At 45.9% G+C, this 26,297-nt stretch overlaps 1 protein-coding gene across 1 annotated transcript; it reads left to right on the top strand.

Annotated features, from left to right (window-relative positions):
- Dupd1 (dual specificity phosphatase and pro isomerase domain containing 1) lies at window positions 1–25,415 on the top strand. The gene is made up of 4 exons (XM_013025602.1): window positions 1–65; window positions 177–308; window positions 17,764–17,984; window positions 25,186–25,415. The coding sequence occupies exons 1-4, from the start codon at window positions 1–3 to the stop codon at window positions 25,413–25,415; spliced, it is 648 nt and encodes a 215-aa protein (XP_012881056.1).
- Window positions 25,416–26,297: the final 882 nt, after the last annotated feature.

The raw sequence follows: 26,297 nt of genomic DNA, 5'->3' as shown, positions 1-26,297 counted from the left end.
ATGATATCCGGACGTACAAAGACAAGACTCAAGAATGCTTGCCCGTGTCCCAAAGGGCTGTCCCTGAAGGAAAAGAAAGAGAAAAAGGAGGAGAAGGAGAAGAAGAAGGAGAAGAAGAAGGAGGAGAAGGAGAAGGAGGAGGAGAAGGAGAAGGAGGAGGAGGAGGAGAAGGAGAAGGAGGAGAAGGAAGAGGAGGCAGAGGACTACTGCACACCTGGAGCCTTCGAACTGGAGCGACTCTTTTGGAAGAGCAGTCCCCAGTACACCCATGTCAACGAGGTCTGGCCCAGGCTCCACATCGGAGATGAGTAAGTGCCAGGTCCTGCCTCACTCTGGCTTCCTCCCAGGTCACCAGGCATCTCTTCCTAGCCATAGCTTTAGTTTTTTTGGTTAGTTGTTCTGTGAGAAGTCTATGAGCAAACGTTAGGTATTTTACAGAAAACCCAGAAAGGGGTTTTAAGCAAGATAGAGATTTATTTCTCTCATGCACTTAATGTAAATCTGGAGGAAGGTTTGCTGGGGCTGACAGGGTGAACTGCAGGGTTATCAGAGACTCAAGCCCCAGTATTGTGTGTCACCATCCTTAGAGGCTGGCCTCCTTCCTTAAATTGTTTCAGGGTACCAGAATGCTGCTAGAGCAGAAAAGTGGAGAAAAAGAAGACAAAAGGGACAGTCTTCCAAGAGGAAGTCCCACCTAAGTCTGCTTAACTATAAGAGAGTCTGGGAAATGTAGTCTTACATTTTAGCTAGGTACAACAATAACAAGAATAAAATCAATTCTCTGGTTGACAGCAAAGGAGTCCACCAACCAATGTGTCTGGAAGGATGATAAGCCAAAGTTGAAGTTTTCTAGTTTTGTTTTGTTTTTGCCAATCCTGGGGTTTGAACTCAGGGCTTGGGCACTGTCCCTAAGCTTCTTTTACTCAAAGCTAATGCTCTACCACTTGAGCCACAGTTGCATTTTGGCTTTTGGAGGGGGGGGTAAAAAGGGGATAATTTATCGGAGATAAGTGTCTTACCAACTTTCCTGCCTGTTCTGCCTTTGAACAACAATCCTCAGATCTTAGCCTCCTGAGTAGCTAGGATTACAGGTGTGAGCTACTGGCGCCCAGTTGTTTTCTAGATTTTTATAACCACATCCCCCAAATAGAAATACCTACTATACATATTATTAGTAAAGTGATAGCTATCATTTATGGAATACTATGCCAAGCATTGAACAAAGTACCATATACATGCGAACTTATTTTATCCTCATGCTAACCCAATGAAAAGAGATCACATAATTTCTCTCATTTTAAAGGTAAGGAACCAAGGAACAGAACAGTTCAGTAAGTACCCTATAATTCAACAGATTGATGGTAGGGTTCTATTATGGTTTTGTTCTACCCAGAAACCTTGGTCATAGTTACCATTCCAGCTGCTCCCATATCCTCTGAAATATAGCTGTGTTCTGCCTCCCCATGGAGAACCCTGCCATGTGTGATCTTAATCCACACCACCATGCTTAATAAGATAAACTGATTTAATCACAGCAGTCACCAAAAGACACTATCCCTTGTCTCATCTTTTTCATTTTTTTAAATGTGACAAATTATTAAAAAAAATACATGCATTTTTAAATTACTAAATTAAACTGAATAAGGGGTCAGAAAAACTGCCTAACTACTCCTTTTTTTTTTTTTTTGTATGTGTGCAGGTACTGGGGCTTGACCTCAGGGCCTCAAGCTTGCTCAGCTTTTTTGTTCATGGCTGACCCTCTACCACTGAGTTATGCTTCCTCTAATTCTTGCATTTTGCTGGTTTAATTGGAGATAGTCTCTAGGGCTTTCCTGCCCAGACTGGCTTAGAACTGCGATCCTCAGATCTCAGTCTCCTGAGTAGCTAAGATTACAGACATGAACTGCTGTTACCCTGCTAGCTCTTTGCTTCTGTGATTCCTACCACTAAGTAGTACCTAAGTTCATGTGCAAACTTACTAGTTCATACAGCTATTGTAAACATAAAGAATCATAGTCACACATACAGAGGATTTACATTTCTTTTTAACATTTTTAAAGGAATCATACTATACACACTATCCTTTACTTTTAATATTCCACAGTATAACTGTGGTACAATTAATCCAGTCAATGCCCTGTGGAGAATATTAGGGAGTTGAGGGAGAGGACTGCATAGGAACTTTGTGTTTTTCTCTTTTGCTTTCAGCTTTATTGGGTTATAATTCACGTATCATAAAGTTCATCCTTTTAAAGTACACAATTCAGTGGTTTTATTATATTCAGAGTTATGCAACCATCACAAGTATCTAATTTCAGAACATTTTATCACTTCAAGAGGAAAACCAGAATCCATTAAGCACTCACTCCTTATTCCCCTGCAAGTACAAATCTGCTTTCTGTTTTTAATACATTCTCTTGTTCTGGATATTTCAAATATATGGACTCAAGATGATCTGTGATTTTTCTTTCACTTTGCATACTGTTCAAGGCTCATCCAAGTTGTACCAGGTATCAATATTCATTTTAATTATGAAACAATCTCTTTTTTTAACCAATACTGGGGCTCAGGAACTGGCTCTCACTTGACTTTCCCACACATGGCTAGTCCTCTAACACTTGAGATGACTCCAGCCTGGCATTGTATTTTATTATTTCAATTAAATTATGCTGATACTAAGGCTTGAACTCAAGGCCTCTCACTCTTGCATGGCATTTTCTCTCAAAGCTGGCATTCTACCATATGAGCCATACCTCCATTTCTAGTTTCTTGTTGGTTAATTGGAGATGAGGGTCTCACTGATTTGTCTGACTGGGCTGGCTTTAAACTATGATCCTTGGCCCCCTGAATAGCTAGGATTACAGGTGAGCCACTGGAGCCTGGCCTATTCTTGAACATGCAGGTTGCTTACATCTTTCCCTCTTTCATAAACAATGTTTAAGTAGACAACCTCATGCATACTTTTTTCCCCATATGTAGAATCATTTCTTTTTTGTTGCTGGTAATGGGGCTTGAACTCTGAGCCTGGTTGCTGACCCTCAGCTCTTCAGCTCAAGGCAAGCACTCTTCCACTTGAACCACAGTGCCATTTCCTGTTTTCTGGTGGTTTATTATTCTGGCTTGAACCATGATCCTCAGAGTAGCTAGGATTACAGGTGTGAGCCACCGGTGCCCGACAGAATTATTTCTTTAGATCTAATTCAAAAATAGTCCAACTGGGGGAAGAGGGCTTCAGGTTCCAGGCTTACTGTATCTCCATCTCTTTGTTTATGCTATTTCTTTATATCTTACCACAGTGTCTAGATTCCACACCTTCTTGAAAGTTCTCTCAAGTTACTTCAGTCATAAAGCTAGCGTCCTCTAATTCCCACAATAAGAAGTACATTTATCTCTCCATATTATATACTTTATTGACATATAATAATAATAATAATGTTTTGTTGAATTCCTATCCATGTCCCACATGCTAGATATTACTGAACTCTACAATAACTCTATACAGGCACTACTGTTATTTCCATTTTACAAGTGGACAAACCAAGGCTCCAAGAGTTCATTCATTCAGTCCATCAGTCACTAAATATATACTGGACACCTTGCTGAGGGGATGGAGGCTACAAAGAAAAGACAGACTTAGGGCTGGGAAGGTGGCTCAGTGGTAGAGTGCTTGCTGTGCATGCATGAGGCCCTGGGTTTGATTCCTCAGCACCACATAAGCAGTAAAAGCCAGAAGTGGCGCTGTGGCTCAAGTGATAGAGCGCTAGTCTTGAGCTGAAGAGCTGAGGGACAGTGCCCAGACCCAGAGATCAGGCCCCATGACTGACCAAAAAGAAAGAAAGGAAGAAAGAAAGAAAGAAAGAAAGGAAGGAAGGAAGGAAGGAAGGAAGGAAGAAAGGAAGGAAAGAAAGAAAGAAAGGAAGGAAGAAAGGAAGGAAGGAAAGAAAGGAAGGAAGGAAGGAAGGAAGGAAGGAAGGAAGGAAAGGAAGGAAGGAAGGAAGGAAAGGAAGAAAGGAAGAAAGAAAAGAAAGATGGAAAGAAAGAAAAGAAAAGAAATAAAGAAGGGCTGGGAAGGTGGCTCAGTGGTAGAGTGGTAGAGTGCCTTGCATGCATGAAGCCCTGGGTTCGATTCCTCAGCACCACATAAGCAAAAAGAAAAAAGCCGGAAGTAGCGCTGTGGCTCAAGTGGTAGAGTGCTAGCGTTGAGCTAAGAGCTGAGGGACAGCACCCAGGCCCAGAGTTCAGGCCCCATAACTGGACCAAAAAAAAAAAAAAAGAAAGAAAGAAAGAGAGAGAGAGAGAGAAAGAAAGGAAGGAAGGAAGGAAGGAAGAAAGGAAGGAAGGACAGACAGACTGACTTAGTGGGTATTACCAATAAGTGGTAGAATTTGTACTCAAAGCCCAGATCCAAAACCTATAATAAGAGAAAGAAGCTGTTCTCCAGTTGAATAAAGACAAAGATACATGGAGAAATGTAACAAGGAAGTAGAGTGGAAGGAATACTGCCAATTGCCGGTTTGAACTTGAACAAGTTATTTTACTGCTCTTCACTTTATCTCGAAGTGCCACTTGGGGGAAAAAGAGGAATCAATACAAAAGGGGCTGGCAGAGTGGTTCAAGTGGTAGAGCACCTACCTAGCAAATACAAGGCCCTGAGTTTAAACTCAATACCATAACTAATGTGCTAGCATGTGATCAAAGTATTATATACAGATTTGAAAATGTCATAATAAAATCCATTGTCTTATAAAATACGCTAGTAAAAATGTTAGTGTAACCCTTGAGCAAAAAAGTGCAGAGACAGCATCCAGGCCCTGAGTTCATGTCCCAGGACTGACTGGCACACACAAACACACAAATGCTTGAGGACTATCTAACCATTGTAAGTATTCAGAAAGCCTGGCATTATAGTGCTGAGATAGATAATAAAAGAGGTAGACTACAAACCTAGTCTTGAAAATGGGCAGGATTTCAGATACTCTACAACAGAGGGAGCAGGATAAAAAAGGCCATGTAGGTGAGAACAGAGTAACCTATCTGGAACACAGAGGCAAGTGGGGGAGAAAGTATACTTTCAGGAAGTCTAGGACTAGGGCAAATTCTTTTTTTTTTTTTTTGCCAGTCATGGTGCCTGAACTCTGGGTCTGGGCACTGTCCCTCAGCTCTTCAGCTCAAGGCTAGTGCTCTACCACTTGAGCCACAGCACCACTTCCAGCTTTTTTTGCTTATGTGGTGCTGAGGAATCGAACCCAGGGCCTCATGGATGCAAGGCAAGCACTCTACCACTTAGCCACCTTCTCAGCCCAACTAGGGCAAATTCTACCACTCTGTGGTTACCTTAAATTAACATGGCTAATCTAACAGACTATTTCAATATCTCCATGGTCATCCCAATACTGGTTTATTTCTTACTTATGCTACAGACCACAGTGGGCCAGCTCTGATTGCTCCACTGGAGTGCCCTCTAGAGAGCCTGGCCACAGAGCCCAGGCAGGTGAAGCAGCCCTTATCTGTGATACTGATGAGATTTGCCTTATCCAAAATAGCATTTTGTCCACATTTCATTGGATCAAGCAAATCCATGCCAAGGCCTCCTGTCAGGGCTGGGAAAATATAATCCTACCATAGCCCCTGATAAGGTGTGGTGGCTTTAGGTAAGGCATTTTACTTTTGAGGACCTATGTCCTCACCTCTAAAAATAGTAGCTGAGCTACTCAGGAGGCTAAGATTTGAGGAACATGGTTTGAAGCCAGCCTTAGCAGGAAAGTAAGTCTATGAGATGCTTATCTCTAATTAACTGGAAAAAAGCTGAAAGCAGGGCTGTGATTGATGCAAGTGGTAGAGTGCTAGCCTTGAGCAAAAACACTTAAGGGACAGAACATAAGCCTTGAGTTCAAGCCCCAGTAGTAGCACACACAGGAATACACACAAATATACACATAAACACACACAATAATAATAATAATAATATCAAGGAGAAACATTTGTATATTGTAAAGTAATGAGTAAATGTAAATACTACTACTAGTATTATTGTTGTTGTTATCTAGTGAAAAACCTAGAAAGGGAAGTCAGGGCCAGTTTGCCCAAAATGCTGGGCAACAATTCCATCCAGGCCACTGGGAATGTCTGAGCAAAATGGACATGTTTTGTTTAAGAGAGTGCCAGACAATGAGACATGCTTGCCTCCTTTGACCTTTGACTATACCTTGCTTCTTTCAACCAAGAAAATGTCATTGCCTTTTCCATTCAATCTAGCTCTGTCAGGCAGGCTCTGTGGTCAGGTATGTGTGGGACCTGCATGCCCAGTTGGGTCAGCTCTGTCTCCTGCTTATCCCTCATCCTATCTGGGCTTCCTCCTATGACATCTACTCATCAAGATTAAGGAGATCTGAGGTTTATTGAAGTTGGCTAGCACTGCCATGTGAGGTTAAAACCATGTGAATAAACAGGGCTTTGACTATGTTTCATGGTTTCTGAAAACACACAAAGTCTTTGTTTTAATATTTGCATTTTCTTTTCTCAAAAAATATCAAAGATTTTTTTTTTTGGTCGGTCATGGGGCTTCAACTCTGGGCCTTGGTACTGTCTGAGCTCTTTAGCTCAAGGCAAGCAATCTTACCACTTAAGCCACAGTGCAACTTCTGCTTTTCTGGTGGTTTATTGGAGATAAGAGTCTCAAGGACTTTCCTGCCCAAGCTGGCTTTGAACCACGATCCTCAGATCTCAGCCTCCTGAGTAGCTAGGATTACAGGCGTAAGCCACCTGCACCCAGCTACATCAAAGATTTTTGAAGCCGGGTGCTGTTGGCTCACACCTGTAATCCCAGCTACTCAGGAGGCTGAAATCTGAGGATCGCAATTCAAAGCCAGACCGGGCAGGAAAGTCCATGAGACTCTTATCTCCAATAAACCACTAGAAAACTGGAAGTGGTGCTGTGGCTCAAGTGGTAGAGCACTCCCCTTGAGCTGAAGAGCTGAGGGACAGTGCTCAAGCCCAGAGGTCAAGCCCCATGACCGACAAAAAAAGAAAACAAAAAACAACAACAAAAACAAATTTTGAAAGCCAAGTGCCAGGGCTGTGGAAATGAAGGCAGTCTGGGAAAATGTTCTGGGAAAGCCAGGTCATCATCTCTTGATGGAGCCCAGGACAGTAACCATTGGGACCTACTGGGAACCCAAGACTTGTCCCAAAGGTGGCTCTTTTTTTCTCCTCATTACACAAGGGACAAGCAGAATGGCTGAGCATCTTTTTTTTTGGAGGGTGGGGTGGGGTCCAGTCGTGGGGCCTGAACTCTGGGCCTGGGTGCTGTCCCTCAGCTCTTCAAGGCTAGCTCAAGGCTAGCGCTCTACCACTTGAGCCACAGCGCCACTTCCGGCTTTTTCTTTTTGCTTATGTGGTGCTGAGGAATCGAACCCAGGGCCTCATGCATGCAAAGCAAGCACTTTACCACTGAGCCAACTTCCCAGCCCCTTGAGCATCTTTTTGTTCAGTGTCTAGGCCTAATGCTGTTTTCTTTGTGACCTTGGGCAGCTTTAATTTTTTTCACTTAGAAAATGTAGCTGTATTACATAGATGTAAAATGTAGATTATTAACATTTATGTACTGTATTAACAGCTATCATAATCTCAGAGTAGTGCCTGACACATTTGAGTGTGAATCCTAGAGAAGAGGCAGGTTCTGCAAATTCAACAGTGTGAAAGTAAAGATCAGGCACTCGTTTTTTGTTTTGTTTTGTTTTTTTGGGTGGGGGGGGTCCTGTTGTGGGGCCTGAACTCTGGGCCTGGGCGCTGTCCCTCAGCTTTTCAGCTCAAGGCTAGCGCTCTACCACTTGAGCCACAGCGCCATTTCTGGCTTTTTTTTTCTTTTTGCTTATGTGGTGCTGAGGAATCAAACCCAGGGCCTCATGCATGCAAGGCAAGCACTCTACCACTGAGCCACCTTCCCAGCCCCTCAGGCACTAGGTTTTATAGCTGAGATCCTTTGGTCCTAAAGGCAGCATGGAGACAGAAAATACCCAGGGTCAGATTACTCCTGTTATCCTGTCATTTCCTATCACAATTTCAAGGCACAGTGTTGGAAGGAAGGCCTGCCTCTTTTCATGGGCCTCTTCAATCCATTCTTTTCTCCACAGACACCATCCTGGCCATACAGAGACTTTATCCCTTAAGGCTAAATCAAAGCCTTTTGGGTCCTAAAGTCCTTTCTCAATCCCAGATTATCCCAAAGATATTCACTAAGTGGGATTCTTGGAAGCTCTTAGTCTCCAGACCCAGGAATTGATGACCCCACCACTGCAGCCTGGTGAGAAGAGGTCACAGAAGATTAGTGGAGGGTTGGGACCTGGCCAACAGGCCACCTTCTGGCTATCCCTCTGGGGACACTAACGTTCCATCCATTTCCCAATCTGCCACAGAGGGAGCTGCAGGTGCTATATGAAACAGAGTAAAAGCTCTCATACAAGACTCAGGGCCCTGCATTCTCATTGCATGTGGCCACTACCCTGTGCTGCCTTTCGCAAAACATTTTATCGTTCTGCCACTTGATTTCTTTATTTTTAAATAAAGGATGATTTCCCAGGCCTCTTCCAGTTCCAAAATAAAATTCCTTAAGGAGTATCCTATTAAATAAATTAGGCTTTATTAGGTTCAAGGACATACTTGTTTTATTACTCTTAAGTCATTCAAATTAGATTTAAATTAGGTTAACCAAATGTTGCCCTCCAGAGAACCAGGGACTGGGAGATAAGAATAATCCATCACCTCTTATCAATCAGCAGTCCCTAAATGGGTGCTTCAAAAAATGCTTGAGTATGCTTGAAAGCACTAAGTTTCTGTAATTTAAATATTCTCACTTTAATCTTCTTCACATCTTTCATTTGCTTAGCAATTTTTTTTCTCTTTTTCTACAGTCAGCAGGAAGGGAAATATCCTAGCTACTGCCAAAATGATTGCAAATTCCTAGGCAGGACAGCTGCCAGTGATAACTCTTGAGCTTTAGCAGGGTAATTGAGAAATCTCCCTTCCCTCCCCACACCATGGGTGGCCCTGTGAGCCACATCAGGGTGCTGCTAAGCTGTTCTGCTGCTGGCCCTAAGCAGCTCCCCATTTTTATTGAAACTACAGCCTCCTCCAAAGGCCCGGCTTTGGAGATCATCAACAAACTGCTGCCCTCCCTCACAGAGTCTGATTCTTCCTACCTGTCTCTAGCCAGTCCCTCTACACCCTGTAGCCCCTGCTTGCTCTCTAGGAATCTGTCTTATCCAACTGGCTAACATCTGTCTTTTTCAGCCTCAAAGGTATCTCCAGGGCCTGTGGTTGTACACCTAGACAGCTGTGGATCCCCCCACCCAACAAATGAAGTAATTTGACCTCAAGGAACCAAGCAGAGCTAAATCTTTGGTCTGCTTTTTCAGGGTGCAACATGACCTGTTCAGGATGCAACAAACATATCCTGGTTGACATTTTAACAAAAGACCCAGAAAACGTAAGACTCCAAGCCTTCAGCTACTGAAGCTGACTTAGGTATAACTGGGTACCAGTCATGGGCCAGGTGGTCAGGAAGACATGCCTAAGGCTCCATCCTGGCTGGGTTTTCTCAAGCTCGATAAAGTCTTTTCAATCCAGGACTTAGTAATGTCAATGACTTCTTTGCTTAGTGAACCAAATATCTAGTCTTATGATCAACACATCTTTTCTCAAAGACAAACTTCTTGTGTGGAATGGATTTTCTTTCATCCTTTGGCCTCTATCCTTACAGAACTAGAGATGGAGTGAGTGGGGCTAACAAGTATTTATTTATTCAAGTGGTAGAACTGGTAGAACTCAGGACCTCTAGCTCTACCAGTTAAGCGTGACACCCCAGGTCTTTTTTACTTTTAGTTATTTTTCAAATGCAGTCTTGCTTTTGCCAATGGCTGGCCTCAGACCTTGATCTTGGAGATTTCCCTAGCTCCCAAGTAGCTGAAATTACAGGCACAAGCCGTTGTGCCCAGCCCAGAAAGAGGTGTTGGGGCGAGTGGGGCGGCGTGGTATGCACGTGCGTGTATGCACCAGTACTGAGTTTTGAACTCAGGACCTTGTACTCTTACTTGGCTTTTTTGTTCATTCTACAAGGTATGCCCCAGAAAGAGATTGCTTTTTTTTTTTTTTTTTCAGTCATGGGCCTGAACTCTGTCCCTCAGCTCTTCAGCTCAAGGCTAGTGCTCTACCACTTGAACCACAGTGCCACTCCCGGCTTTTTCTGCTTATGTGGTACTGAAGAATTGAACCCAGGGCCTAATGCATGCAAGGCAAGCACTCTACCACTGAGCCACCTTCCCAGCCCCCAGAAAGAGATTTCTCATAGGAATTTAAAATCTTGAAGTCAGAGCTGGGATGTAGTTCAGTGGTAGAACAAAGGGCCTAGCATGCACTAGGCCTTTGGTTCAATTCCCAGCACTGCAAAAAAAGAAAAAAAAAATCCTAAGGTTATCTCATGTCATTATAATAATCAATGTCTCTTGAATACTAAGGAAAATAATATCAGTAAAACTATGGCACACTTTTATCTACATAGTAAATGAATGTATATAGTATGTCATTATGAAAATTTACAAAACACAGATGGACCAAAAGAAGAAAACTAATATTCCCATTTAATCACATTACTGAGAAATAAACACATTTCAATACACTTTTCTCCCCATTTCTCACCCTGATTTTTTTTTCTCTCTCTCTTTTTGGCAGTCATGGGGCTCGAACTCTGGGCCTTGGCACTGTCCCTGTGCTCTTCAGCTCAAGGTGAGCATTCTACTGCTTGAGCCACAGCACCACTTCTGGTTTTCTAGTGGTTTATTGGAGATAAGAGTCTCACAGACTTTCCTGCCTGGGCTGGCTTTGAACCATGATTCTCAGATCTCAGCCTCCTGAGTGGCTAGGATTACAGATGTGAGCCACCAGCGCCTGGCTCTTTCTCTCTCTCTCTTTTTTTTGGTCCAGTCGTGGGGCCTGAACTCTGGGCCTGGGCGCTGTCCCTCAGCTCTTCAGCTCAAGGCTAGCACTCTACCACTTGAGCCACAGTGCCACTTCTGGCTTTTTTTTTTTCTGCTTATGTGGTGTTGAGGAATCGAACCCAGGGCCTCATGCATGCAAGGCAAGCGCTCTACCACTGAACCACCTTCCCACCCCCTTTTTTTTTAATCGTAAAGATACTGTACAGAGGGGTTACAGTTACATGAATAAGGTAATGAGTACATTTCCTATGGAGCATTGTTACCCCCTTCTTTTATTTTTTCCCTACAATCCCTTCCCTCCCCACCTCCCCAACTCCCCCCTCCCAAAGTTGTAAAGTTCATTTTCAACTTAGTGTCTTGTATATCTCATTGTTACAATGGGTCAACCTGTATCCTTATTTCAGCTTTTTGTTATTCCCCTCCCCTTCCCCCCCCTCCCCCCCATTTCCATTAACTGTGAAGAAGCTTGAATATTCTTGTCACAGATCTGTTGGATTCCTGGAGTCCCGCAAGGAAAGCATTACCAGTGTAATTGGCTCTATTCAGCAAGCAAAGCAAACCCAGCCCTCTGAGGCTCATGTTCTAGCTCATATACTAGTTTTAGTTATCAGTCCTGAGCAGCCTTAATACCCAGGAGCTTCACTAACAGCAAGAACAAAGAACACTGATGAAACTAGAAGGCAGTGAACTTCCCCTTCACATTATGTGAATTAACTGAGATCAAAAGCTTGGAAGGTGCTATTGATCCAAGGTCTATAGTCAAGACTCCACCAGAAAAGGACACCATTGAGGTCTTGCCCGTGAAATGATCTGTAAACACCACAGCACTTCAAAAAACAGACTGAAAAGATATCAGAGGGCCATAGCCTTGTGAGAAAAATCAACAGGTCCCCTGATGACACCAGAATTGGGAGAATTAACCTGATAATAAAAAAGGATTTTCCTGAAGCCCAGTGCCACATGGGAGTAGCTCATTTTTTGCTTGAAGGAAGCTGCAGGGAGTTTGCACAAATGTAGATGTTCAGGGCTTCTGTCTCTTCCTCTCCAGCATGAGCATACACCTGGGAAAACGGGCTTGCTGGCAGAGGCAAGGGGATTGGACTGGGATCAAGAAGGAAACAAAGGGTCTTGTCAAATGGATCATCAAGAACACTGCCAAGGAGACTTGTACATAAGGAGTGATCTCAGGATCCTGCCACAGGGGTGGGGGTTGAAGCAAAGGCAACTCCACTGCCAAGCCTGAGGAGGGGGAGAGGGAAGGGGCTCTGATTGGTGAAACTGAGCCTTGTAAGAAGGATGTCACCTCCTCAGCTCCCCAACTTGGATCAGATTCTAGAGACAAGCCAGAGAAGTGAAGAGAATTGAGTTAGATCAGGAGGGAATATGTCAGTAATCTCACAGATCTGTGACAAAATGTCCAGCCTCATTACTAAGACAAATTAGAACGAGACATCTTTTTGTTTGTGTATAAAATTTGCAAAGAATAAAAACTGGAATGTAAGCTGGACACCGGTGGCTCACACCTGTAATCCTAGCTACTCAGGGAGGCTGAGATCTAAGGATAGTAGTTCAAAGCCAGCCTGGAAAAGTCTGTGAGACTCTTATTTCCAATAAACCACTAGAAGAACTGGAAGTGGAGCTGTGGCTCAAGAGCTTTGAGCTGAAGAGCTGAGGGACAGTGCCAAGGCCCAGAGTTCAAGCTACATGACTGACAAAAAACAATGAAATGTAAATTTCAATTTGTTTTCTGGAAGGTGGCTTATTAGTGAGTAAAAAATATTATTTTAAAATATCCATGAATCGGGCTGAGAAGGTGGCTCAGTGGTAGAGCACTTGCCTTGCATGCCTGAGGCCCTGGGTTCAATTCCTCAGCACCACATAAGCAAAAAGAAAAAAGCTGGAAGTGGCGCTGTGGCTCAAGTGGTAGAGCGCTAGCCTTGAGCTGAAGAGCTGAGGGACAGCGCCCAGGCCCAGAGTTCAAGCCCCATGACCGGACCCCCCCCCAAAAAAAATATATATCCATGAATCCTCAACTCTACTTTTAAAAGATCTTTTAAGAGCCTGGTACCAGTGGCTCAATACCTATAGTCCTAGCTCATCAAAAGGGTAAGACCTGGAGGATTTTAGTTTGAAGCCAACCTTGGCAAAGTCTTAGAGACTATCTCCAAAATAGCTAGCAAAATGCCAGGCAGGAGGCATGGTTCAAATGATAGAGGACCAGCCATGAGTACACTAGCTGAGTGAGAGTTTAAGGCCCTGAGTTCAAGCCCCAGAGTTGGCACACAAGCACACAAAATCTTTCCTAAGGACATAATCACATGAGCCTAAAGAAATACAGTGAAGTGCTGGATGAGGAAAAATTGTGATTAATCTGTGTAAAAGAATAGAATGCACACACACATATACACACAAAGAATAGCAGACAGATATTGAAGGCCATATATAGACAGTGGAAGATGTTTACAATATTTACTTAGGAGAACCACAGTTTAAGGCCAGGCTGTGGGTTAAAAGTTATGGAGACCACACTCAACTAATAGCTGGATGGACTGGTACACATTTGTCATCCCAGCCATGGAAGGAAGTGTTAATTGCTGAGCTGGGCATATGGCCTAACTGGGTATGTGTGATTTAAAAAGGCATTCTTTTATTTGCAAACACTCCATTCTGCTGTGGATGTTCTTCCAAGGTCTCTTCTGGATTCTGAGTAAACAGAGCTGGGGGAAGTCCCCAGAGTGGCTTCTCCTTGGCCCAGGAGGCAGAGTCTTGAAAATCTCACTTACCCACTAGGTCTAATGTTCCTTAGAAGCCTCTTCCTCTCAGACACGGTCAGAGCATGCCGAGAAGGGTAAACATAGAAGTATCAGACATTACTTGTTGTATATCTAGTTTGATTTGTGACCCCCACCCCCAAAGCAGCAAAGTGCATACCGTTATATATTCAAATTCCTAAGGCTATTTGATTTTGTTGAGATCTAGTTGCTGAACCCAGCTAGAAGGGCCTTCCTTGGTAGGTAGGAGCTTCCTGTCAAGAACAGTTCAATTTTTCCACTGAGCTCAACCTCAAAGCAAGGCTGATTGCTACTCAGCAAGACGACTGCATTAGGAGGCTTTAATTGAGTGCAGATCTGTGTTCCAAAAGCATGTTTGTTGTATACATTCTTTGGGACAAGAAGAAAAATGAAAAGCAGATTTTTTTTCTGAGGAAAAATCGAAAGCAAAATATATTCCATAGTCAGGATGGCAGCACACTGAGCCAACAGGGGGACTCAGTAGAACGTCCCAGCTTCCCATATGATAGTTCTCAAATAGCTTGCAAATGTTTCTTTTGTGTGTTTGTATGCTGGTACTGGGGCTTAAACTTGAGTCCTAGCTTTATCGTTCAAGACTGGTGTTCTGACACTTGAGCTACAGCTCCATGTTCAGCTTTTTGCCAGCCCAGGCTGGCTTCAATCTGTGACCCTCAGATCTTAGCCTCCTGAATAGCTAAGAATTAATTATAGGTCTGAGACACTGGTGCCCAGCGCCTACTTGTGTTTTGCCCCTCTCCAATTTATCTTCCCATTTCAACCAGACTGATCTTTTACAGCGTAAACACTGCTCATCCCTTTTCTAAAACACTGGCTTCCCTTGTATTCTTAGCACTTTCTGGTTCTTCTCCCTAGATGAAGCATTCTGGTCCCAGCTCTTCCCCTGCCTCACTCCAATATTGCCTTCCCACAAAGACCTTCTGGATCACCCTACAAAAGCAGGAGGGAAGTCAGGCTGTATCATATCACAGGGCTTCAGCTCTCTCTTCTCTCTTCATATCCATTCATTTACTATTTATTCACTATCCTGTGTCCTCTGTACCAACAGTAAAAACAGACCATTACTTGGAGATACATGATTGAAAGTTTAGAACATGCTGAAAGGCCTTCATTATCTTCAGATTCTACACTTTAGGCTGTGCTCTTTCACTGGCTGGGCTTGCTCTTACCTTCTTCAGCTCAGAAGCTCAAAGGCCTCTCTTTCCCAAATTCCCTCACTCCAGCCCCTTCCAGAAACAATTCCTATGCCTTCTGATAATCTATCAGGCTGCCTTTTGTGTTCTGAGGCCACCTACCTCAACATAACCATATTCTAGACATTCTTGTCCAGAAAGGTAAGGCTATTTATAACCCAGAGAAACCAGCTCCCTTCAAAACAGTACTTGCCCAACTAGGCAAAGGATCCACAAGCAATCATTTTCATGTTGTGCCTAACAACCAAGTTAACCCAAGATTCTTTTGCTCAATCTTCAATGAAATCCTCCCATATAAATACTATCATTAAACCTTTTTTTCTTTTTTCTTTTCTTTTCTTTTTTTTTGGAACCAGTGCTGGGGATTGAATTCAGGGCTTGGGTATGTTTTCCCTTAGCTTTTTTACTCAAGGTTGGTGCTCTACCACTTGAGCCACACCTCCACTTCCAGCTTTTTGCTGGTTAATTTGGAGATAAGAGTTTCACAGACTTTCCTGCTCAGGCTGGCTTTGAATGGCAATTTTCAGACCTCAGTCTCTTGAGTAGCCAGTCTTGAGTAGCCAGAATTATAGGCCTGAGACACCAGTGTGACTTATAAGCCATTCTTGGTTCCAGAGAGGCCTATTCAAAGAATTTTATCAGGGCTCTATGCATGGGTTATTCTAGTGGTCTTTTGGGCAATCTGGCAGGTCCAGTCCTGTGAACCACCACAGTGTCCAGTGCTGGACTGGTGGGAAAGGAAAATTTGGAATAGCTTACCTAACCTCTAATCCTCTCTCTCCTTGCAGTGCAGTGCAACAGCAGAAAAGACAAAATGGTCGGTGGCCTAAGGCGTTACTGAGAGCAGATGTATCTTGCAAATGCCTTATTTAGGGAACCCCTCCACTCCGTTCCTCTATTTGTCCGCTGACTGTCCTCCCTCCGCTGACTAGTTCTCCTTCCGCTGACTGACCTCGCTGGGCTGACTAGTTCTCCTTCCGCTGACTGACCTCGCTCGGCTGACTGACCTCGCTCGGCTGACTGACCTCCCTCCACTGACTGACCTCCCTCGGCTGACTGACCTCCCTCCGCTGACTGACCTCCCTCCGCTGACTGACCTCCCTCCGCTGACTGACCTCGCTCCGCTGACTGACCTCGCTCCGCTGACTGACCTCCCTCCGCTGACTGACCTCCCTCGGCTGACTGACCTCCCTCCGCTGACTGACCTCGCTCCCCTGACTGACCTCGCTCCGCTGACTGACCTCCCTCAGCTGACTGACCTCGCTCCCCTGACTGACCTCGCTCCGCTGACTGACCTCGCTCCGCTGACTGACCTCCGCTCCGCTGACTGACCTCCCTCAGCTGACTGACCTCGCTCCGCTGACTGACCTCCCTCCGCTGACTGACCTCCCTCCGCTGACTGACCTCGCTCTGCTGACTGACCTCCCTCCGCTGACTGACCTCGCTCCGCTGACTGACCTCCCTCCGCTGACTGACCTCGCTCCGCTGACTGACCTCCCTCGGCTGACTGACCTCGCTCCGCTGACTGACCTCCCTCCGCTGACTGACCTCGCTCTGCTGACTGACCTCCCTCAGCTGACTGACCTCGCTCTGCTGACTGACCTCGCTCCGCTGACTGACCTCCCTCCGCTGACTGACTTCCCTCCGCTGACTGGCCTCCCTCCGCTGACCTCCCTCCGCTGACTGACCTCCCTCCGCTGACTGACTTCCCTCCGCTGACTGGCCTCCCTCCGCTGACCTCCCTCCGCTGACTGACTTCGCTCCCCTGACTGACCTCCCTCCGCTGACCTCCCTCAGCTGACTGACCTCGCTCCGCTGACTGACCTCCCTCGGCTGACTGACCTCCCTCCGCTGACTGACCTCCCTCCGCTGACTGACCTCCCTCGGCTGACTGACCTCGCTCTGCTGACTGACCTCGCTCCGCTGACTGACCTCCCTCCGCTGACTGACCTCGCTCCGCTGACTGACCTCCCTCCGCTGACTGACCTCCCTCCGCTGACTGACCTCGCTCCCCTGACTGACCTCCCTCCGCTGACTGACCTCCCTCAGCTGACTGACCTCGCTCCGCTGACTGACCTCGCTCCGCTGACTGACCTCGCTCCGCTGACTGACCTCTCTCCGCCTACTGACCTCGCTCCGCTGACTGTCCTCCCTCCGCTGACTGACCTCCCTCCGCTGACTGACCTCCCTCCGCTGACTGACCTCCCTCCGCTGACTGACCTCCCTCCGCTGACCTCCCTCCGCTGACTGACTTCGCTCCGCTGACTGACCTCCCTCCGCTGACCTCCCTCCGCTGACTGACTTCGCTCCGCTGACTGACCTCCCTCCGCTGACTGACCTCCCTCAGCTGACTGACCTCGCTCCGCTGACTGACCTCGCTCCGCTGACTGACCTCCCTCCGCTGACTGACCTCCCTCCGCTGACTGACCTCGCTCCGCTGACTGTCCTCCCTCCGCTGACTGACCTCCCTCCGCTGACTGACCTCCCTCCGCTGACTGACCTCGCTCCCCTGACTGACCTCGCTCCGCTGACTGACCTCCCTCAGCTGACTGACCTCGCTCCCCTGACTGACCTCGCTCCGCTGACTGACCTCGCTCCGCTGACTGACCTCCCTCCTCTGACTGACCTCCCTCCGCTGACTGACCTCCCTCAGCTGACTGACCTCCCTCCGCTGACTGACCTCCCTCAGCTGACTGACCTCGCTCCCCTGACTGACCTCCCTCCGCTGACTGACCTCCCTCCGCTGACTGACCTCTCTCCGGGGTCCAGGGTGACGGCGCTGGACCGCTACGGGCTGCAGAAGGCGGGCTTCACGCATGTGCTGAACGCCGCCCATGGCCGCTGGAACGTGGACACCGGGCCCGACTTCTACAGTGACTTGGCCATCCAATACTTCGGCGTCGAGGCTGACGACGTGCCTACCTTCGACCTCAGCATTTTCTTCTACACAGCTGCCTCTTTTATCCACGCGGCCCTCAGCTGCGACAAGAGTAAGAGACACGCCCCGCATGGCCCCGCCCCTTCACAGCCCTGCTCTAGACTCCGCCCCTCACAGCCCCGCCCCGGTCAGAGCCCCGCCCCTCAACGTCCAGCCCAGCCTCAGGCCACACCCCCTCCGACCCCCTTCACCGCTCAGGCCCTGCACCAGCCAGAGTCACCGCCCCAGGCCCCGCCTCAAGGGTGGGACCCTAAAGTCCAGGCCAGAAGCAGGAAATGTGTGTGGTTTTCAAACCCAGTTCTCTGGGTTTTGGTGTGAAAAATGAACGTCTCAATCCCTAGAGATTGATTGTCAGGATTTGGAGTTCTGGCTCACCACATGTGCTTCTAGCGGGATTCTGACCTGGATGGCTATTTGGGTGTGTATGCATGAGAAGAGGGAAAAGTCTTTTGGTGAGTCTTTGTTCCAAAGAACGTAAGACATCTTTAAGAAAGGCAAGGGTGGTCTGGGCGCCCTCCTAGCTAACTGCAGCCAAGATGCTAATTGTGCCTAGGCTCAAACCTGACTATACCCAAGGACTTCAAAGCCAGAAAACTTTAGAACTGATTTGAGTAGGAATCCAGGGGAAACTTTTAAGTTGTATGGCCTACAGCCTTAAGTCCACAGGCTACCCCTTCCATCTTTCATTTCTCCTCCTATACCCATACTGGGCCTCCCATAGAAAACCTTAGCTAAGAATGTAAGGTGTTAGATTCTGGGTTTTGCACGTACCATGTCCAAGTTTAACAACATTGGTTACCCATCTTTCAAATCACAGTGCTAGTCCTTGTGCTCAAAATGCAGTTTTAGCCACGCAAATTCCAAAAAGGCTATTTTGGAGAGAAGAGCATGGCTTAGGTATGCACCAGGGTAAGACAATATGCAGTTAGTGCTGCATAGTGGGCTTCAGTACATTCCACAGAGGCCAGAGGGACTTCATCTCCTTGATCTATGCTCTGACTTCAGCCTCATGTGTCAAACTTGTGAGTCATCACATAATTCAGGGTATCCAGTTACTGAAAGCCTTTCTTGACACACGAAGTTAAGATTACAAGGCTCACTGATTGACCCACTGACCTGCTTTGGGAACTTGGAACCTGGAGCTAGGACTAGGATGGTCTGTCAGCTGGTAGACTTAGGTGGCTATCCTGTGGTGGTACCAGTCCCACAGCCAACCAATAGCTACTGACAATTTGTCATGTCCCTCAAAAAATATCACAATGAAAAAGATCCACAGATCCAAACCACTTGTATGTGAGGCTTGTATCATTTCTAAATGGTCTTCTTATGAGTCTATTTATGGGCCATCTTTTGTATTCTGAACATGCTGGGTTTGCATACAGGATCAAAAAAGCAACTGTATCAGTTCATCTCCACGAGTTTAAATCTGCCTCATAGTATTTGAAGTTAACTGAAAACATTTGACATAAAAAGTCTACAATCTGACCCTTTAGTTTCTGTTTCATGTGCTGACTTGTCATTCTTATATCGATCGTAGAACTCTCCTTTAATGGAAGGGGCCTGGCAGGTTTGAAGAAGATAGGGCTGGGTTCAGAGTTCCATCACAGAATGGAAGAAAAATGTGATTTCTTGGAGCCTTGGTGTCTCCATCTGGTGATAAAAATATTTACCTTGAGAGATTATAATGAGGATCAACTAACATATAAAGCATTTGGCATAGAATCTGGTGCACAGCAGGCTCTCGGATGTATTTGATAAAGAGAGGTCATGTACTGTGAAGCATATAACTACACCAACATGTGCACATCATCATCATAAACCTTCCAGTCCTCAAAGAACAGAAAAGGGAAAAAAGACATTCCTACTTTGAACTCATATCCTATACTCACATGAAAGGCTGGCACACCATTTGAGAAATGCCAAATCAGAAAAGAATAAGGCTCTGAGTCAGGTGCTAGGCCCTGGGAAGATCACAGAGCATCAGTGAAGAGGTGTCAGGTTAGTGTTAGACCAGGTGGGCAAAAGCACCTAGCAAAGGAAGGGTCAAGAGGAAAGAGTAGATGCAGAGTTCAGAGAACATTCAGGAAACAGAATGGATAGGCAGAGTACAAGGACTAGACCTAATCTAGCCTAGTTGGCTGCTCTAGGGGGAGAAGGACTGACCACACAGTCATGTGGAAGCCCAGGGTGTGTCCTTGGTGTCTTCTACTTTTGGGTGTCTAAAGCCTTCCTCAAGCCAGTGTTTCAAACACCAATGCTTACACCAGGCACAGCATAGCATACGAAGCCAGCTACATGTAAGGTGTCAGCTGCTGCTCAGCTGCAAGCCAGGGGTTCTTATGAGAATCTGTAAAACTGTGGTAGAACTTTGGATTTTCCAGGAAAAGCCTCCAATGTGGATTTCACATTGGAGAAATCACCCATATTTTATGTATTGGCAACAAAATGAAATTTCTTAAAGTACTATAAAGGGCAGAAACAAAAACAAAAAACGACTCAATGGCTATCAACTTGTCACCTGTGCCCAGAGTGAGCGGGTAACAAAACAGAATGTTGATTAGCTCAGAGACAGCATTGCCATCGACTCTAGGCAAAGTGGATAACAGGTGTTTGGCCCGCCTGCCACAGGCAGTATGTAGCCTGTTTATGTCTAGGCATGCACTGGAAAAGCAAGGAACATTACTGTGGCATTTCAGAGTCAGACCCAGTCGTAGATTTCTTATTATACTCTTGATGTAAGAGATGTTGATGGTCAGGCTGGCCTGAAGGCAGGCCTCTTTCCTGCCTCTCCCTGCCTTTCCTGTCCTTTATTGGGTAGTTTCTACCAGACCTGTTCTAATTCACACAACCCATCATGGTTCCTTCTTATTATTTTTACTTATTTTATTTTATTGTGGTGCTGAAGATTGAACCTAGGGCCATGTATATGTGTTCATGTTGTTAATTTGTTTTGAGACAGAGCCTTGCTTCATAGCCTAGGCTGGCTTTGGAACCCAAGATCCTCCTATCTCAGCCTCCTGAGTGCTAGACTCTCAGACATGCACAAAGTCACACCTGGCATCTTTATGAAAAACATCCCTTGCAGTGCTATGGAGCCTTCCCCTATACTATGTTGGTTTAACCTTTCAAGAACTTCCTAAGAAGCCTCACTTACACTAGGGGGAAAATTCTGAGTGTTAACTGAATCTGCTGTTCTGGCCTAGAGAAACCAAGTGTTGCAGATCTAACAGAGGCAATATGGTTATGACACCCACTTGTCAGGGGTTCCTCCCTTTACTCAGTCCTCATGTAAGCATCCCTATTTTGAGCATCTGGTAACTAAGCTGTATGAGGTCACCAAATATCCTAGAAGGCAAGGCATGCCAACTGGCTGTAGGATCTGGCACAACTGAACTCATACTTCTTTATCAGAGAACTTGCTGTGCATGCCTTTACTGCTCCTGCTGGGGCCTCCTCCTGCTGAATTAGTGTGGTTTCAGTGTAATGAAATCTAGGAAACTTCAGGTCAGATGTCACAGGGCTTTCTGAAAACTTCATGTCAGTATCACCAGAATCCTTTTTTAAAAATTTAAAACAGTTGATCAACTTGAAATGAATACTATGCTTTTGTCAGTTTTTTGTTTTGTTTTGACCAATACTGAGAGTTTGAATGAAAGCCTTGCATTCACTTGGCTTGCTTGCTTGGCTGGTGTTCTACCACTTGAATCATGCCTCCAACCTGGCTTGTTGCTCATTATTTTGAAAAGGGAGTCTCATGGGATTTTTCTGCTCAAGCTGTCCCAGAACTTCAGTCTGGATCTCAGTTTTCTGTGTAGCTAGCTAGGATTACAGGCTTGAGCCACCAGTACCAAATTCACTAAGCATTTTGAGAGTCCCTTATGGTACTGTTGCACACAAAACCCAGGAGTCCATATACACATTATTCCTTTTCCTGAGGACCATTACATTTCCAGAACAGTTTTGGAAGGAGTAGGAACTCTGTTCCAAAGCAGTGAGTGGATGGCTAAAAAGGGTACCCCCTCCTAAATCTAAGGAGTGAGGTACATGTTAAAGATACACACCTGGCCAGGGACCAGGGTAATATTGGTGGTGAAGAGCTGACTGACAGGTCTGATTTGAATGATCATTGTAAGCAGTAAAGATTCAAACTTGGGTACTCATAAAATATGGAAACTCACTTTTTGGAAAATGGCAGAAGAAAAGATTTCATTGAGTGCAGCATTTTTCAGATAGAGATTAGTGGTTTGTAAGTCAATTTGGTAGGTGTGACAAATATTTCTTTGGGAAAAAAAAGAATAGGAAAAGATAACTACTAGTACCTATTGCATGAGGCAAAGGTATATATTATTTTGTAAAACTTTTGTCTGGTATGAACACTGGCAGAGCAGAGCCTAGTTTCTGTTGACTCACTGCTTGGGCTTGGGCCACGGATCTGCTGGCTGTGTGGTTTGGATAAGTGGCTTCTAAGCATTTTAGCTAACTCATCTGTACAACAGGGACAATTTTGTTGATGTCACTGGGGAGTTGAAAATTGACTATGACAAAATACATAAAGTGTCTGGTGGCTGGGTGTAGCTTCTCCTGCCTTTAATCCTAGCATGCAGGAAGAAGAGGCAAGAGGATCTCTAGTTTTAGGCCAGCCTAGGCTATACGGAGAGGCCATGTCTCAAAGTGCTGAGATGTGCAGGTGGGAAGACACTTTTTTTTTGGTCAGTTGTGGAACTTGAACTCAGGGCCTTGGGTGCTGTCACTGAGCTTTTTTGCTCAAGGCTCTCTACAACTTTGAGCCACAGCATCACTTCCAGTTTTCTGGTGGTTAATTGGAGATAAGAGTCTTACAGGCTTTCCTGTCCCCACTGGCTTTGAACCATGATCCTCAGATCTTAGCCTCTTGAATGGCTAGGATTATAGGTATATGAGCCAGCAACCAGATACCACCTATTCTTTAGGTGTGAGTTTTGTCGTTCTGTGTTTTCTGGGGTTGCACAGAACAGTTTTTTTTTTTTTAACTTATTCTCCTGTGTGTGTGTGTGTGTGTGTGTGTGTGTGTGTGTGTACTGGAGTCTCATCGCAGGGCCCTAGGGTGGTGTCCCTTGGCTTTTTTTCCTCACGGCTGGTGCTCTACCACTTGAGACACACCTCTACATCCACAAAACAGTTTAAAAGCCAGCTCTGAATGTTCCCTTTGCTCAGGCCCTACCATGGCTAGTTTCTAATTCACTGAGCCTTGTGGCCTCTCTGTGTGGTCTGTGCTGGGACCTCCCCAACTCCCCAGAGATTATTTCCTATGACCTGACAGTACAGTCCAAAGAGTAGTGCTTGGCAGAGCTACAGAGCCAGGGGGGAATAGGGTGCTGAGGTTCTGGCGAAAGGCCCAGGAGGGTGGGGAGGGGAAGGAAGCCCAGGGGCCCAACCAGTACCAGAGGCCCCCAGAGAACAGCAGGCTTTTGCCCTAGGGCGGCCAACCTCACTCACAGGTCTGACAGCATTAATGAAAACCAAACTCAGCTCCAGGAGCTCCTGCCAGAACTGAAGGTCCCCCCTCCACTTCCCCCAACCTCCTCATCTTCCTTTCTTTCTCTCTCCCCTTCCCCTCCTCCCACATAACAGACTTCAAGCTTCCAAAGGCTTAATGAACTACAGCTTTCATCTGGTTCAAGTACTGAATCATGACAGAAAGAATTACCCATTTTGCTGGGAGAGGAAGAAACGCTTTATTTATCAGCAGAGCTGGCCAGGGGCCAGCCAGCCTCTAGAACAGTCCGTACGGATTAGAATGTCCTGGACCCATCCACATTCCAGGAGCACATCCTACTGGTTGAAAACATGGGACCAGTGTCCCCCCAAATTTATAAAGCAGTCAAGAAGGGGGCCTGCTTCCAGTCCTTTCCTTTGTGAAGGAAGGAAAGGCCTTGGCTGCATTCTTGAGAGCCCAGCAACAGAGTGAGTGGGATGTGAGGCCCAAGTGAAGGCCTGTTAGCTTGTCCCAATTGTGTTAAGATGAAGAGTTAACTGCTGCCTTGACTTCGGTGTGGGTGTGGTCCCAGGAGGAGAGGGTGGAGTAAGAGGGCACAAAAGGCCAAGCCCTTGCAGACAGCTCCTTTCCTCTCCCTGATGCTCCCTTTGTTATCCCCTTGGTGTCTAAGTGTGTCTTGTCACTTGGCTCCCTAGGGCTTAGACTGAGCAGCACTGTGGCCACACAGTTTAAGCTGTCCCAGCAGGGGTATCCCACCAGCCAGAGCAGAGAACCGTCGTGCAGGTGCAGGGGGAGGGGAGAGAAAGTAGTGGGTTGGACAAAAAGCCAAATCTCTGCTTTCTCCTGTGCCCAGAGTACATTGGCCGTGGCTAGCACACAACAGGATCTCAAATTATCTTTTGTCTTGGCATCACCTTTGTGAATGACCTCTGGTAAGGCTTTTCCCCGCTTGAGCCTATTCACATCTGTGAAGCAGAGATGATGTTAATGAAGCTTGAAAAAAGGCAGAAAGGAAGGAATATTTTGGTAGCCTTTCCAGATCATTGTGGACATTCTTTTAGGATGCTACATGAAAACTTGACAAATGATAGCTTCTTAAAGGCCACTGTGATGTGGACTCTGAAGCCATATTAATGAGCTTCATATTCTGTTACATTAAAATCCTTTTTTTTCTGACTGATGTGGTTGTTGTATGCCTGTGATCCCCACACCTGGGAGACTGAGGCAGGATTGAGAGTTTGAGGCAAGCTTGGGACACATGAAAGAATCTGTTTAAAAAAAAAAAGTTTGTGTGCACATGCTGCACATGTGTGCCAGTATTGGGGATTCAGCTCAGGGCCTTGAACACTTACTTAGCTTATTCACTCAAGGCTGGCACTCTACCACATGGACCATACCTCCATTTTCTGGCTTTCCGTTAATTAAACGTAAATAAGAGATCCTGAGACTTTCCTGCCTGGGCTGCCTTGAACTTTGAGCCTTAGATCTAAGCCTTGTGAGTAGCTAGAATTACAGGCATGAGCCACCACTGAGCCTTTAATATGCCAAATAATGCACACATGCACCGCATACAATCACCTTCACAGTATCCCTAAGAAGGGGATGGCATTAAGATACCCATTATAGAAATGAGCAAGGAGCTATGGCCCAGAGTTAGGCTGTGGGAGAGAATCCAGTGATCCAAGCTTGAGTGAGGTTGTTTGTGGCCTGGGACAAGTCCTTCCCAGCCAAGCCACTGCCCCTTGCGTGGGTTTTCTTCCCTCTATTCCATCTGCAGGTAAGATCCTGGTTCACTGTGCCATGGGCCGCAGCAGGTCAGCAACCCTTGTCTTGGCCTACCTGATGATCTACAAGAACATGACTCTGGTGGACGCCATCCAACAAGTGGCCAAGAACCGCTGTGTCCTACCAAACAGGGGATTTCTGAAGCAGCTTCGAGAGTTGGACCAGCAGCTGGTGGAGGAGAGGCGACAGACTCAGCTGGAGGACAGCAAGCTGAAGCTGTAAGGCCTCCTTAGGGCCAAACAGGGACACTGGGTAGAGAGGGGAGGGCTGAACATGACAGGCCTTTGACTTCACTCACCTCAAGACAAAGAACAGTGAAATCTAAGTCTGATTTTTTTCCCAAACAATTTTATTCAATTTCTCTGTGTATATGGGGAACCAGGAGGATTCCCTGTTGCCATGGGTGAGAAGGGCTCCAGACAGAACTGGTGGCAGATGAGCATGACATTGTGCACAAAGTCTGTATTTTTTTCTTTTAAAGATGGAGGAAACAGAAAGATTTTTTTTTAAAATGTGGACATTGTGTTGTGATTAAACGTTTGGAGCTGTCTGAAAGCTACAGTCTTATAAAAATAATTTAAAAAATAGCACTTGGGCAAGCTGTTATAGGAGAGCTTTTATAGCTTACTAGGGAGGGGGAATTCTTGGGTACCCCCTAAGTGGGGGGTCTCCATACATAGATATTGCTTAGCTGGCAAGAGTGGGAGATGAGCCTGGAAGTCTCTGCCCTTGGCTTCTTACCTTTCTTAGGGACCTTGGGCTCTTGTGCACCCTCTCTCAGGCTGCCACTACCCAGATAATTGTTTGGTTCAGTAAGACTGTGACTTTAAACTTTTAGGAAAGAGAGAGAGAGAGAGAGAGAGAGAGAGAGAGAGAGAGAGACAGGAGAGAGAAAGGGGAGACAGTTTTCAGGAGACTTAGAAAAATCCTTTCATTTTGGTCCTAGTTAGAGCAAGGCCAAGTTGGCTTGTTTGTAAATGTTTTTTTTGCTGTGGAATGAGAAGGTAGAACAGCCAGGTGAGCTCAGGTGTAAGTTCTCCGTGAGAGCTAAGCTGATTGCCTTGAGGGTATGCTTTTCACTCTTGAGAAAACAGCAGCAGGAAG

The sequence above is a fragment of the Dipodomys ordii genome, unplaced genomic scaffold (genome assembly GCF_000151885.1).
Source record: "Dipodomys ordii isolate 6190 unplaced genomic scaffold, Dord_2.0 Scaffold86, whole genome shotgun sequence".
Taxonomy (NCBI): Eukaryota; Metazoa; Chordata; class Mammalia; order Rodentia; family Heteromyidae; genus Dipodomys; species Dipodomys ordii.
The sequence above is the reverse complement of the archived record's forward strand: the minus strand, read 5'-3'. Positions and strand labels throughout refer to the sequence as shown.

Coding starts and splice junctions, on each gene's coding strand:
- Dupd1 (XM_013025602.1), top strand. CDS start 1: ATGATATCCGGACGTACAAAGACAAGACTCAAGAATGCTTGCCCGTGT. Junction 66..176: donor TGTCCCAAAGGGCTGTCCCT/GAAGGAAAAGAA, acceptor GGAGAAGGAGAA/GGAGGAGAAGGAAGAGGAGG. Junction 17,985..25,185: donor GGCCCTCAGCTGCGACAAGA/GTAAGAGACACG, acceptor TTCCATCTGCAG/GTAAGATCCTGGTTCACTGT.